General features: G+C 42.0%; 1 protein-coding gene and 2 long non-coding RNA genes across 7 annotated transcripts in view; 2 read left to right on the top strand and 1 right to left on the bottom strand.

The window, feature by feature from the left end:
- The window catches only part of LOC147129201 (uncharacterized), a 45,089-nt gene extending 37,461 nt beyond the window's left edge, over nucleotides 1–7,628 (top strand). For 2 of the 5 annotated variants that reach the window (XR_015082609.1, XR_015082608.1), the window contains exons 5-7: nucleotides 175–286; nucleotides 1,521–1,587; nucleotides 6,054–7,628. This is a non-coding gene — a long non-coding RNA (uncharacterized LOC147129201). The remainder of the gene's footprint in view (nucleotides 1–174; nucleotides 287–1,520; nucleotides 1,588–6,053) is intronic. The other 3 variants (XR_015082606.1, XR_015082605.1, XR_015082607.1) reach the window with 2 other exon arrangements.
- LOC147129200 (uncharacterized) lies at nucleotides 5,794–11,260 on the bottom strand. Its single transcript, XR_015082610.1, has 2 exons — nucleotides 10,791–11,260; nucleotides 5,794–6,260 (listed from the first exon to the last, which is right to left on the bottom strand). It is a non-coding gene; the product is annotated as an uncharacterized LOC147129200 (long non-coding RNA).
- The window catches only part of fam20cb (FAM20C golgi associated secretory pathway kinase b), a 40,883-nt gene continuing 38,880 nt past the window's right edge, over nucleotides 10,088–12,090 (top strand). The window contains exon 1 of the mRNA XM_086016963.1: nucleotides 10,088–11,310. Within this exon, the coding sequence (XP_085873089.1) occupies nucleotides 10,811–11,310 (500 nt within the window). The 5' untranslated portion in view covers nucleotides 10,088–10,810. The remainder of the gene's footprint in view (nucleotides 11,311–12,090) is intronic.

The raw sequence follows: 12,090 nt of genomic DNA, 5'->3' as shown, positions 1-12,090 counted from the left end.
TTCTTTAAAAAAATATATATATATATATATACTGTACTTTTCTGAGCTTCTCTTTTATACCGGTGTACTGCATGCCTCTTTATATACACTAAACACTGTCTGAAAAGTGTTCTAGAAAATGGATGGATGGATGACACGGATCTTAAATATGACCACCAAATTTGTCCTATCCAGGTGTGGATAACGACAGAGGCAGCCAAGAATGAGCCAGGACGAAATCAGACAAGTTGGGGAACATGTACAAAAAATAGAAGGATGAACTAGTTGCAAAGTCAGCGGTGATAAGGTAGGTGTGTGTGTGTGTGTGTGTACACTGTATATTGTCCACATTGATTAAGAATCCCGATGGAATAGCGTCATCTATCATCTGCTAATGGTGTTGGCCCCGAGTCAAATTTTTGGAGAATCGCTCTTTCTCTATCATTATGACTTAATGACTCCTGGATGTGTCTCCTTTTAGCTCTGCATGCTGTCTCGACAGTGAGATTTAGTGCTCCACTCCCACTGCATTTGGCAATGCAGCCATGCCTCTGCAGGCCATGCTTGCTCCATCCAACTCATCCCTGTTGGGCTTTTCCTCATAAAGTCCTGATCATGTCCCCTCATAAATGGGGATTTGAGTGAGATAAAAGCATGAAAGTGGGAGAAAATGTCAAAGGATACGAGGCTATTTTGTAATATTCAAATGGCGGTTACGGTAAATAATTGAAAAGAGTGGAAGCGTCGGATTCAGAGGAATACAACATAGCACACCCTTTCATATTCACAGTTTGGCATTTGCGGAATCACCTATTCACAGATTTATTTATTTATTTATAGATAGTTAAAAGAATAACTCACCATCTGGGTACCAATGAACTATGTTGTTGAGTTAGGGAGATTCATTTAGACTAAAGTAATGCTTTGCTGCCATTTTGTGGCATCTTGGTGCCAAGGAACTAGTTAATGAAGAAGTTTAATTTAGTGCTTTGGCATCTGTAGGCAATTGTACACTTTTAGGGTGGCATCAATTACTATGGATTTGGATTACTGGATTTCCGTTATTTGTGGCAGGGCTTGGTTCCCCGTAAAAAAAGTGGCCTTTTATTTATTTATTTTAACCGAATCAGCACTGAAACAGAGTTGTGCTCATATATTTTGGGGAGCAATCAGAGTAAAAGCTAACAAACAAAATGTATTACTCCAACTGTAAGTGCTGGGCAACGTTAATGAGGTGGGCACTTCTATATCTGGACCTAAACTGTGATCTTAGTGATGGCGCAATCTGGTGGTTAACGGAACCGCACGCTAAAATAAACCAGAGCCACCCAAATATGAACACTCGTCAATTTGACCAGCCTTCATTAAAGTGGCCTGCCCTAAGCTTTAATTATAGGATTAAAGTGCAGTCAGTAGGACAAGCAAAGCAAGGGTGCTTGGGTCCACGCACCACACACGCACGCACACCCACACGACACACGCAGACACACCCAGACACACACAGCTCCAAATCCTCATTTCAACATCTTTCCCCCCTCTAGGCAAGCAGCTGTACACAATTCCAAGTTATGGAAGCAAGTCACAGGAGGCAAGCAAGACAACACCTGGGTGAGTGTAGTCTTGACCGATGCTCTCGCAAACACTCCCGCAAATAAGCCCAAGGTTATTTTGTTATTTCCACACTCTGATGGCAGATAAGGTTAGGCTAACTCACTGGGGGAAACTCTTCAATAACATCATGATACACAGAATTCTTTTTTTTTTTTTTTTGCTTCCAAGCACTATCATCCTTTCAGCTAAGCCAAAAATAATTACTCTGCCATCGTGTGTGTGACACTTGCATTTTGACCAGTAATTAATTCTGTTTAGGTAAACTATGGAAAGTGGTTTTCACCACTGAAAGGATAAATATCAAGAATACCAAATAAATGGTTTAATGGCTCTCTATAAAACCATTTGAGTATTTATTTACTCGAATTGATTCTTGCACTAGTATGCTCTTTGTCCCTCCCTAGTAGGACAACTTGGCATTCTCGTGGAACTACTACAGCACATGACCGATGAGGCAAAACTGCAGTCGTTGACAACTATGTGCTACTAGTACTACTAGTGACATTATCCAACTCTGCTTTTTCTAGTGCTTCACTAGTCGTACTAGTAGCATCCAAATGTCAACTACTGCACAGGTTTGCTCAACTAGGAACATGTAGTTGTGCTACTAGTGTGCCAATGTATGCCATCGAGCAGACGTGTCACATAGTAGTCGGGAAAAAAAAAAAATTGTAAAACAAACAAAAAAAATTCACACTTATGGAAAGCGCAGATCCCTTGAATGTGAGGTGGATGTGATAACTACTCCACGTGCATTTCAAACATGTTAACATTAAAAGAAAAAAGCCAATCTACACCATAACAGAATTATGAAAACAAAAATACAATATACTGTATAAGGATAAGACTAATATATCTGACACTAACTGCGAACAAATGACGCCCCACCTAAAAAAATGTATAAACTATAGATGCTACTTAGTGCAATGGCCTGTTTAAATGAAGAAGAAGAAGGCCACAAGAAGGTGCCAAAGCGATACTTTTATATTAGACAGGGCTTTGGCCTGTGCACAAAACGATATATACAGCATTTTTGTTTCTAAATTCTTGACAGCAGATGTCGTTTATTGACGCTTAAATGTAGGCAACAGACCGACATGCCTTGTGAGAGTAAACACAGGACAGAAGCAATCAAATCAAATGATTTTTTGAAGAACAAATTTTAAATATAGTCAATTGCTCTCTTCAGACAGGCGTCTTCCCAGCTGCCTTTAAAACGGCGGTGGTGAAGCCCCTTCTGAAGAAGAGCGGTTCTGACCCGAGCGTTTTTAATAACTACAGACCCGTATCCAACTTACCGTTTTTAAGTAAGATTTTAGAAAAACTGGTTTTCATCCAGTTGAATCATTTTTTAAATACAAATAATATTTTGGAGAAATATCAATCTGGTTTTAGGATGAACCACAGTACGGAGACTGCTCTTTTAAGGATCTTAAATGATATTAGGTGCACTGCAGACGTGAGAAAACTCACAGTCTTGGTGCTACTGGATCTAAGCGCTGCTTTTGATACAGTAGATCACCAAATTTTATTAAATAGACTTAAAAATCTAGTGGGCATCTCTGGTACTGTTTTTGACTGGTTTTATTCCTATCTCACAGACCGATATTTCTTTGTAAGTATGGATACTTGTTCCTCTAAAACTCATGAAATTAAATGTGGGGTTCCTCAAGGTTCGATTTTAGGCCCCTTACTTTTTAATCTTTATATGCTTCCCCTCGGGGATGTCATCAGGGGACACGGCATCAGCTTTCACAGCTATGCTGATGACACGCAGCTGTATATTGCCGTGTCTCCTGATGACACAGGACCCATTGATACCCTTTTAAATTGCATTTTAGATATCAAGTCATGGATGGCAGATAATTTCCTACAGCTCAATGAGGACAAGACTGAGGTCTTAGTTATCGGTCCCGAAGGTCAGAGAGAGAAGCTTTTACCAAAACTACACATTTTTAATCCCTCACACTGTGTGAAGAACCTTGGCGTCATTTTTGACTCTGAGCTCAGTTTTATTCCTCATATTAAAAATGTAACCAAGATTGGTTTTTATCACCTTAAGAATATCGCCAGAGTCCGCCCGTTTCTCTCTCAGGCTAACACGGAAGTGCTGATGCATGCCTTTATTTCCTGTCGTTTAGATTACTGTAATGCCCTGCTCTCTGGCCTCCCGAAAAAGAGCATTTCACCACTGCAACTACTGCAGAATTCAGCCGCTCGGGTGCTGACGAGAACCAGAGGGCGGGAGCACATTACGCCAGTTTTGAAATTGCTGCATTGGCTCCCTGTGTGTTTCAGGATCGATTTTAAAGTACTTTTATTAGTTTATAAATGTGTTAATGGTCTTGGGCCATCTTATTTATCTGATTTGCTTTTATCATACCAGCCCTCGCGGATCCTGAGGTCCTCTGGCGCCGGCCTTTTATTTATTCCAAGGGTGAGGACCAAAATGCATGGCGAGGCTGCATTCAGCCATTTTGGTCCTCACCTTTGGAATAGCCTGCCAGAGGATGTCAGGTCTGCAGAGACTGTTGATATTTTTAAGAGGAAGCTCAAGACACACCTTTTTAGTTTGGCTTTCAACAACTTTTAAATAATTTATCTTTTCTTTTGATTGAAGATAATTCTATGTTTTGCTTTGAATGTTTTAAAGCACTTTGAGTTGCATTTTTATGTATGAAAAGTGCTATATAAATAAAATGTGATTGATTGATTGATTGATTGAAACAGTTGGCCTCACTGCGCTAAACACCGACGTATAATTGCCGCTACGTCCCACTGAAGAAAACGTCTCCGATTATTTTGAAATCCTTTGGGATCGTCTTCAAGAGCACTAATTTGTCTGCGAATATTGCAATTGCCGCACAACCTGATGACTGGGTAAACAAAACCAGACGTTCCGTTCGCTCATTCAAATCTTTTAAGGAAGTCGATGACAAAGAATTAAGAGAAGAGCCTCTGGGGGCAGCTCGGAGCAATTTGCAGCAAAGCCTCATGAGACGGCCGCACTTTTAGGAAGTGGTTATTATGACAGTTTATATGCGTGTGCTTTCACAAAGCAGCTGAGGAGAGGACGGAAGAGGAGCGAGGGAGCCGAGGGCAGCGTGAGGCTTATTGAGGCCAACAGAGGCCATTGTCATCTGTAATATCAATTCAAGCGTTCTGTATCAGATGCAGCTGCTCAGCGATGGAAATTAGACTTGTTCCTCACTAAACCCCGGTCACGCCAAGGGCACATTCGCACAAATGAATAGGCGCGGGCAATATGGTGGCGCTTGCGGATTGCGAGGGAGCCACGGACGGTCGGCGCAGAGGAGCAGCGCCAAAGATGACGCCTCATTTGGCTTCCCGACCCCCGCCTCACCCCCTCCTCCCGTATTCGTAAACACGCGGCTAACATTTTATTTCCATGCATTTCCTTTCATGTTTTCATTTCAACTATAAGCTCGTGTGATAAATCAGTTGAGCTGCGGTTTGCTATTCTACTCTGGAAAAAACATTAGAGTTACTTTTTTGAAGTATTAATTCACTTCTGCGTAAAAGAAGTGGCCCCGCGTCTTAGTAACATTGCTGTGTTTCTATTTCATATGCCAGCCATAATAGCATTAAATCAATAGCAGCACCCAAAGCACAGACCTCTACCATGGCTGAATACGTTCTTTGAACACGTGTGTCCCTGCACACCTCATTATGGGGCAGCCAAACCAAATTAGGTTGCTAATGATACATACGTCAATAAATATAACTACAGTGAATGGAATAGAATGATAATGCAAAATATTAAGTAAAAATGTACTTTGAGGAAATGAATGATGGAAATATATTTTAACGCCAGACACCAAAGGGGCCCGGGCCTTAGTTTAGTTTTATAAATTGCATTCAAACACAGCACTCTGTTTCATTTTCCATGTCTGACAAATGATGTTTTTATAAAATACAGATTCACTGTCATTTAGCCAAAAGAAGCTGGAGTAATTTTACAATGAAATCAATTAAAAGGAAAATGGATGTTTGTTTTTTCTTGATGTTCCTTTTTCCAGAATAGTCAGGCGTTGAGTTTCCACTGTAAATGTGCACAAAAGGATCACCTCTCAGCAGATTTTACCCAATTTAGAACGATTCAATGTTAAATATACTTTGCGTTATCTTGAAATTCATAGGGGCTTCGTATAAATGACATTTTCAAACTGACGTGCACAAAACTGCAACAGGCATACTTTATACTGTACACACCCACTTCAATGAAAACATTACATCCCTGGTGGAGGTAAAACAGCTTAAAAAAAGAAAAGAAAAAAAAAAAAAAGCACTGCCAGGTAATCAGCATCTAGCCAACCTGAAAACATTCAGGTTGACTGGAACCATCTTGTCTCCTTGTCAGTCTTGATCCAGTAACACACCAGTAAGAATTCCGTGTGACCAGGAAGCCGTGAATCTTGCTCTTCTTTTTGCTATCTCGCTAGGATCCGCTGTGGAACATCCAGGATATAAATCTTGTGAATTTACAACCTGTGCTGCAGTCAGCTATCTGTTCCGATGCCCTCCACCTCCCCCTGATCTTGTCTGTGTAAAGCCTGGCCGCCTTTAATACTGTTGTCACACCACATATCAGTGAATGTTGTTTGCTCTGTCACTCTGTTACTGTATGGCACCCTCTGTGATAAGGACCTCTGAAGAAAGAGGGAAAAAATGTCAGGTACGGAAAATTAAAAAAAAAAAAAAATATTTTATTACAGCTTTTTATGGGACAACACTTACGAAATGACACAATGCGAAATTGTCAATGTACAGCTTGTGGAACAGCATAAATTTACCAACCCTCAGCCATTCATTTATAAATGTTGGCAACAAAAGTGAGTAAACCCCAAGGTGATGACCAAATGACCAAACTGGGCCCAATTAGCCGTTTTCGCATCCCCAGTGTCATTTGGCTCATTCCTATTACAAGTTCTCAGGTCTGATTGGGGAGCACACACACACGGCTGCCTTTTGTGCAGCTAGCATGGGATCGATTCCCGTTCAGTGTGAATGTTGCCTGTCTCGATGTGCCTTGCAATCATCTGGCAATCAATCCAGGGTGTACACCGCCTCTGGCTCAAAGGCAACGAGATGGATGCAAATGCTCTAGTCTAGATGCCTTACTTCATTGGATATCTGCTTTCATTTCCAGTTAAGTAAATAATCCGCTATATGACGTACCTACCTAACTAGAACTGCTCCTAATTCCGGATCATCACCGTTGGAGACAATCCAGCAGTTTGCATTACTTCCCATTTACAGAGCGAGAATTATTAATTTAGCGGTCTTGCCAACAGTTGTCCCACAACAATCCACTCCTATTACGACATCTAAGCCTCTAATATCATTTGACAGCCGATGAAATGAGAATGTATTTATTTTTTTTCGGTGCCCGAGCCAGAAGCAAGCAGCTCCTCTCGATTTCCGCCGAAAGGCCGGACCACAGTCACATTAGACAGGGCCTTGTGAGGAACCACTGACCCATCGACCGCTGTGATCCATGGCTGACTGACATCAATACACATTCATCAGGGATTGCTTCACCTCAGGCCAGTGGGCCGGCCACAGGCTCGCCGCTGTCATAACGTGAGGAAAGGCAACAAGCTTCGCTTTGTCCTGCACATTGACACCAAACACCATAACAAGGGAATCGGTCCAATGGAACCTTGTTGGACATTAGACACCGGTTACCTTCATGTGGACAGAAATGAACAGACTACTGAGCTTATTCTGACTATAGTTACATTTAAATCAGATTGTTACACAGATAATCAAGTATATGGATCATTTCCATAGAATTTGATCAGTAATGATATTTTTTTCCCCCTAATTTAGCTTTTCATCCCACATGCTGCAAGGCAACTCTATTTATAGAGAAAATTCCATACACAAGACAACTCAATGTGCTTCGCACAGCACCTAAAAGCGTTTATAAGAGAACATTAAATGCATGAACGTTGAGTGAAGTTGATTTGGAAAATGCTTTAAAAAAAGAATGTATGGGGGGGAGCATATTTTTTTAAGATGGATTTAAAAGCATTTATACTTATGGCTGACTTCACATCTGTTGGCAACTTATTTCTGTGTAGCATAACGGCTAACAAAGAGCCATGCTTAAAGTCGTGTTTTCAAAACGTTCTTAAAATTAGGCATTCATAGTAAATGCAATGCTTTTAGACAGAGAAAATGGAGTTGGCCTACTGAAATATATCAAACGGCTTCATAAAAATCCTGTGAGTTGCTCAATTTGCATGATTTGAAAATGACCCATCAAAGTCTGTTACATTCTCTATCTTAATATCATCCATCCGTTTGATTTTCTGACGACCAGTACATCTGCTGTACCCAATTTCTCACCCAAATATGTCTCACTTCAGGTCTTATCTTAAGTTTGGTCAATATCAGTTTATAAGTGTTAACATAGCCTTCGCTTGGAATTTTGAACCATCCAATTATGTCCCCTCATAGGAAGTCCAACAGTCTTCCCTCTGTGTCTAACACAATAAACAATCTTGTGACACTCTGTGCTTCCCTCTGCACTATCAAACAGTCCAGCTGGGAGCAGCTCTGTTCCAGCTTCCGCTTCTTTCATTTAGCAACTCCACCAGCCTCATTAGCATTCCCCACCGGTGTATTGCTCTTAAGTCATCTCTCCTTTTCTCCCTTATGAATCTTGCCTTTCACCGACTGCTTAAGCAGTATACAACCTCCTCTCTTAGGCCTCCTTCAATTAGAAAATAATCTAAGACGTAATCACAAACAGAATGATGGCTCACTCGTGATTGTACGCCATGTTACATGCTAGCTTTTTATTTCCTGTCCCCACTGCCTAGTAAAAGCAGCCGGAAAGCATTAGTGGAAGCGTAACGCGCAGCAAATTAGTCTTAAAAAGACGACGGCACTTGACTAGTGGTCAGTGTTATTGCTTTGATGCATTAGTTTGTTTGGGCAGATTGATGCTACCTCAGTCAGGAATAACGGGAGGCTACAGGTGGAACACTTTCCTTGCCTGTTTCCGGCTTCCTGCCCAGATTCAAAGCAAACATGGTGAGTCAGCAATAGGCTGTTGTGCTGCATGCAAATGGGATAAGATGCCAACCCTAAGTGCGTTTGAATCCAGGTTCAAACATGTGCTTTTTCGGACCACACCTATGATTGGTTTTTTTTAATCATTTTTAAAATCTTTTTCACACAGGCTATCTGGGTTTTTTCATAATACAAAAACAACCAACCACTTTAAAACAAGCACAAAGCCCAATATTGAGGAGGAGGTTTTTTTTGTTTTGTTTTTAAATTCATTCTAAAGGTAGAAAACAAGTTTGCTATGTGGCGTGTTGGTACTGTATAGTCTTGCTATGCAACCGTAATATTTGTACAATGTGCAAAGTGGGTAATGTAATAATAATAGTAATGTTTAATAATAAAATGACGTAAATTAACATACAGTTCATGCATAATAGTTCTATTGCACATTAAAACCTGAAATAAACGATAGACATTAAAATAATAAAATGTAAATGTGAAAATCACATTTGAATATTGAGTGCAAATTGAGATGTATAAATATGGATGACAATGCAAAAGGTGTCCGGTAAAGTGTGTATAATAATTCCACAGATATGTTAATTTAGGCTAAAACTGCATAAAGAATTGTTATTGGCATACTTGTGCAACTAATTTTAATCTCTTGCAAGCCAGGGTCAAAGTGTGCAATAACTTTTACTATTACTTTGTGTTCATTTGTAAACCACAATTGCTTTGCGTCTTTTGATTAATGATGTTGGCATTTTGAGATCTCTTTGATGTAAAAAAATATACACTATTCACACTGAAGTTGACTCTCAGTTCGTATGCCATGGAAATATCTTTCTTTTGGTTTTGGGGAGGGGGGGGGGGCTGAATAGGATTGAAATGTGTGTTTCATCTTGAAAACATACTGAAGCAGAGGGGCACCAGACAGAGCAGGATGGGAGTGGCTGCGGTGACTGGTGAGCGCCCAAATAGGCTTGCCTAATCTTTCATTGATGGACTGACTTGTCGTCTCCATGGAGGCATTTCAGAGGGATTCCAGCAGATGAATTTCATGGGAGGAAAAAAAAGGCAGCACGGTATATGAGCCAGGCTAAATATTGGCCAGTGAAAAGACGCCCTCTTCTTGCGCGGCCGGGATGTGCAGCTTATTCCAAGAGGAGCACAGAGAATCATTTATGTCTCTTGCTCTCTCTCTCTCTCTCTCTCTGTCTCTCTCTCTCTCTCTGTCTCTCTCTCTCTGTCAATATCTGTCTCTCTCTCTCTCTCTCTCCTCTCTCTCCCTGTCTCTCTCTTTCTCCTCTCTTTCTCCTCTCTCTCGCTCTCTCTCTCGCTCTCTCTCTCTCTCTCTCTCTCTCTCTCTCTTCTTTCTCTCTGAGTTCAGCCAATCTGCGCGCAGTGACGCAGAGAGAAAGGCTGGATCTTGCCTTGACTTCACCATCATATTTAACACCCACCCAGATGCTCACTTGCTACAAGGCGTGCTTCTTTCTCCTCTCCGATCCAGCTGCACGCCCTAAAGGTGTCGCGCTCCCTCCCTCGTCTTGTTACCTGTACAAACAGAGCCGCCTCCGTTGACAATTGGGAACCCGGAGAGCTCATTTTCGGATAAGTGCGCGTCGACCACTTACGGGGACTTTGCCGTAAAAAAAAAAAAAAAAGCTTGATAGTGAGGAGTGGAGCTTAGTGGTATTTTTTTTTTTTTTTTTTTTTTTTTTAAACGTATCCCGGGCGGACGTCGGACCGATGCGCGTCCCCAGGACCACCCCGTTTAACGGATCCGTTTTAGGTTCCGTTTTTGCCTGATGTGTTTGGAGAGTGACCGCGTGATGACGATGTGGCTTGCGCAAATCGACCGTTGGTCTGAACCCGCTCGACCCGGTCCACCTGGTCGCTCGCTGATAAACCTTTGAATAATCCGCACAAAGCTTTGGGGAGAAAAAACAACAACTAACAAACAAACCAACAAACAGGACTCTGATGCTGAAACCACAACGCTTGAACGCTGAATCCTCGACTCAAGACGGCAAGTGAAGATGGGTCATTGGTGTTTAATGTATATTTCATTAGACTGGCGTCCAGTCTGATTAACATCATCAGCGATGTAGTCAGCCTGTGCATATGCGTGCTCATCATCTGCAGTAAATACTCACATCTGCTCAAAAGGGAGACCATGAAGATGATCCTCCTGCGTAAATTCCGGGTTTTAATCCTCATGGTGTTCTTGGTGGCGTGCTCCATGCACATCATGATCGACTTGCTGCCCAAGCTGGAGAGGCAAGGCGTGGGAGGCTGCTCCTGCTCGCACACGCCCAGCGAGGAGCCGCGCAGCAGGGCCAAGCAAGGCTGGCCCAACAAGCACACGCTGCGCATCCTGCAGGACTTCAGCAACGAGCCCAGCGCCTCCAACGTCTCGTCACATTCCCTGGAGAAAGGCCCCGCCGCTGGAGACAAGTCTCCAGAGAACGACGGCCTGCAGCGAGGGGACAGGAAAAGGCAATTTATCCAGGACGCGGCAGTCAGCAAGAACACGCCGGCCACGGGTTCAAGGCTGGCTGCCCTCTATGAGCACCCTTTGTATAAAAGGTCCTTGCCCACGCTCACAGATGAGGACACGCTGTTCAACGTCAACGCAGACATCCGATTTGACCCCAAAGCAGCAGAACAGGAGTGGTTAAGTATTTATTTATTTTTTTTTTTAGAGTCACAAATCCCAACCTTTGTAATTCAGCTCAGTGCTAGAGTGGTCTGCCTTGCAGTTTTAAGGTTTTTGGGATTTGAATCACATCTTGGCCTTCGTGTGTGGACTTGGCATGTTTTCTCCACTGGGTTCCTTCCAGATTCCGCAAACGTGTGCAAAAAAAAAAAAAAAACTGGGACAGATTTTCTGCCAAAAATGAAAAGAACAAATCCATTAGGCAAGAAATGTTAAGTCGATCAATTTTATTTTTCCTTTAATGGACCAGAAAAAGTGATGCTGGCCATTATCTGGTCCCCAGGCCTTAAGTTTGACACCTGTGCTCTAAATTGTCCATAGGTGTGAATGATTGCCGACAGTATACCCTTTTAAGCTACCTGTACATCAGAAGAATTGAGAAGATTTAGAAAATACACCTGCTCGTATTTCAAGACAAGATTTTACAAAGACTGGGAATTTTGTAGTCTCAATTTACAAGACCACAACCTAGATTCTTTCATCGCTTTTTCCCCCATAATGCAAATTTTTCCCATCGTGCTCTGTCGTGTTTTCACCGATGTTTCCCCTTTGTCTATGCCACTCGTGATTGCAAAGCTGATGAAACGGTTGAGGACCACCTTACACTGAACGACCAAGATGACAGCAGCACACTGTGACTCCAGTAAAACTTCTGTCTGACTTTCAGTTTTCAGTCCGAGACTGTCAAAATGATTAGGCATTAGTTGCGATCAGTCCAAGATGTATCTCAATAACCT

This window comes from Filicampus tigris, chromosome 19 (genome assembly GCF_054856515.1).
Source record: "Filicampus tigris isolate MCC_2025a chromosome 19, RoL_Ftig_1.0, whole genome shotgun sequence".
Lineage (NCBI taxonomy): Eukaryota > Metazoa > Chordata > Actinopteri > Syngnathiformes > Syngnathidae > Filicampus > Filicampus tigris.
This window is presented reverse-complemented; position numbering and strand designations above follow the sequence as displayed.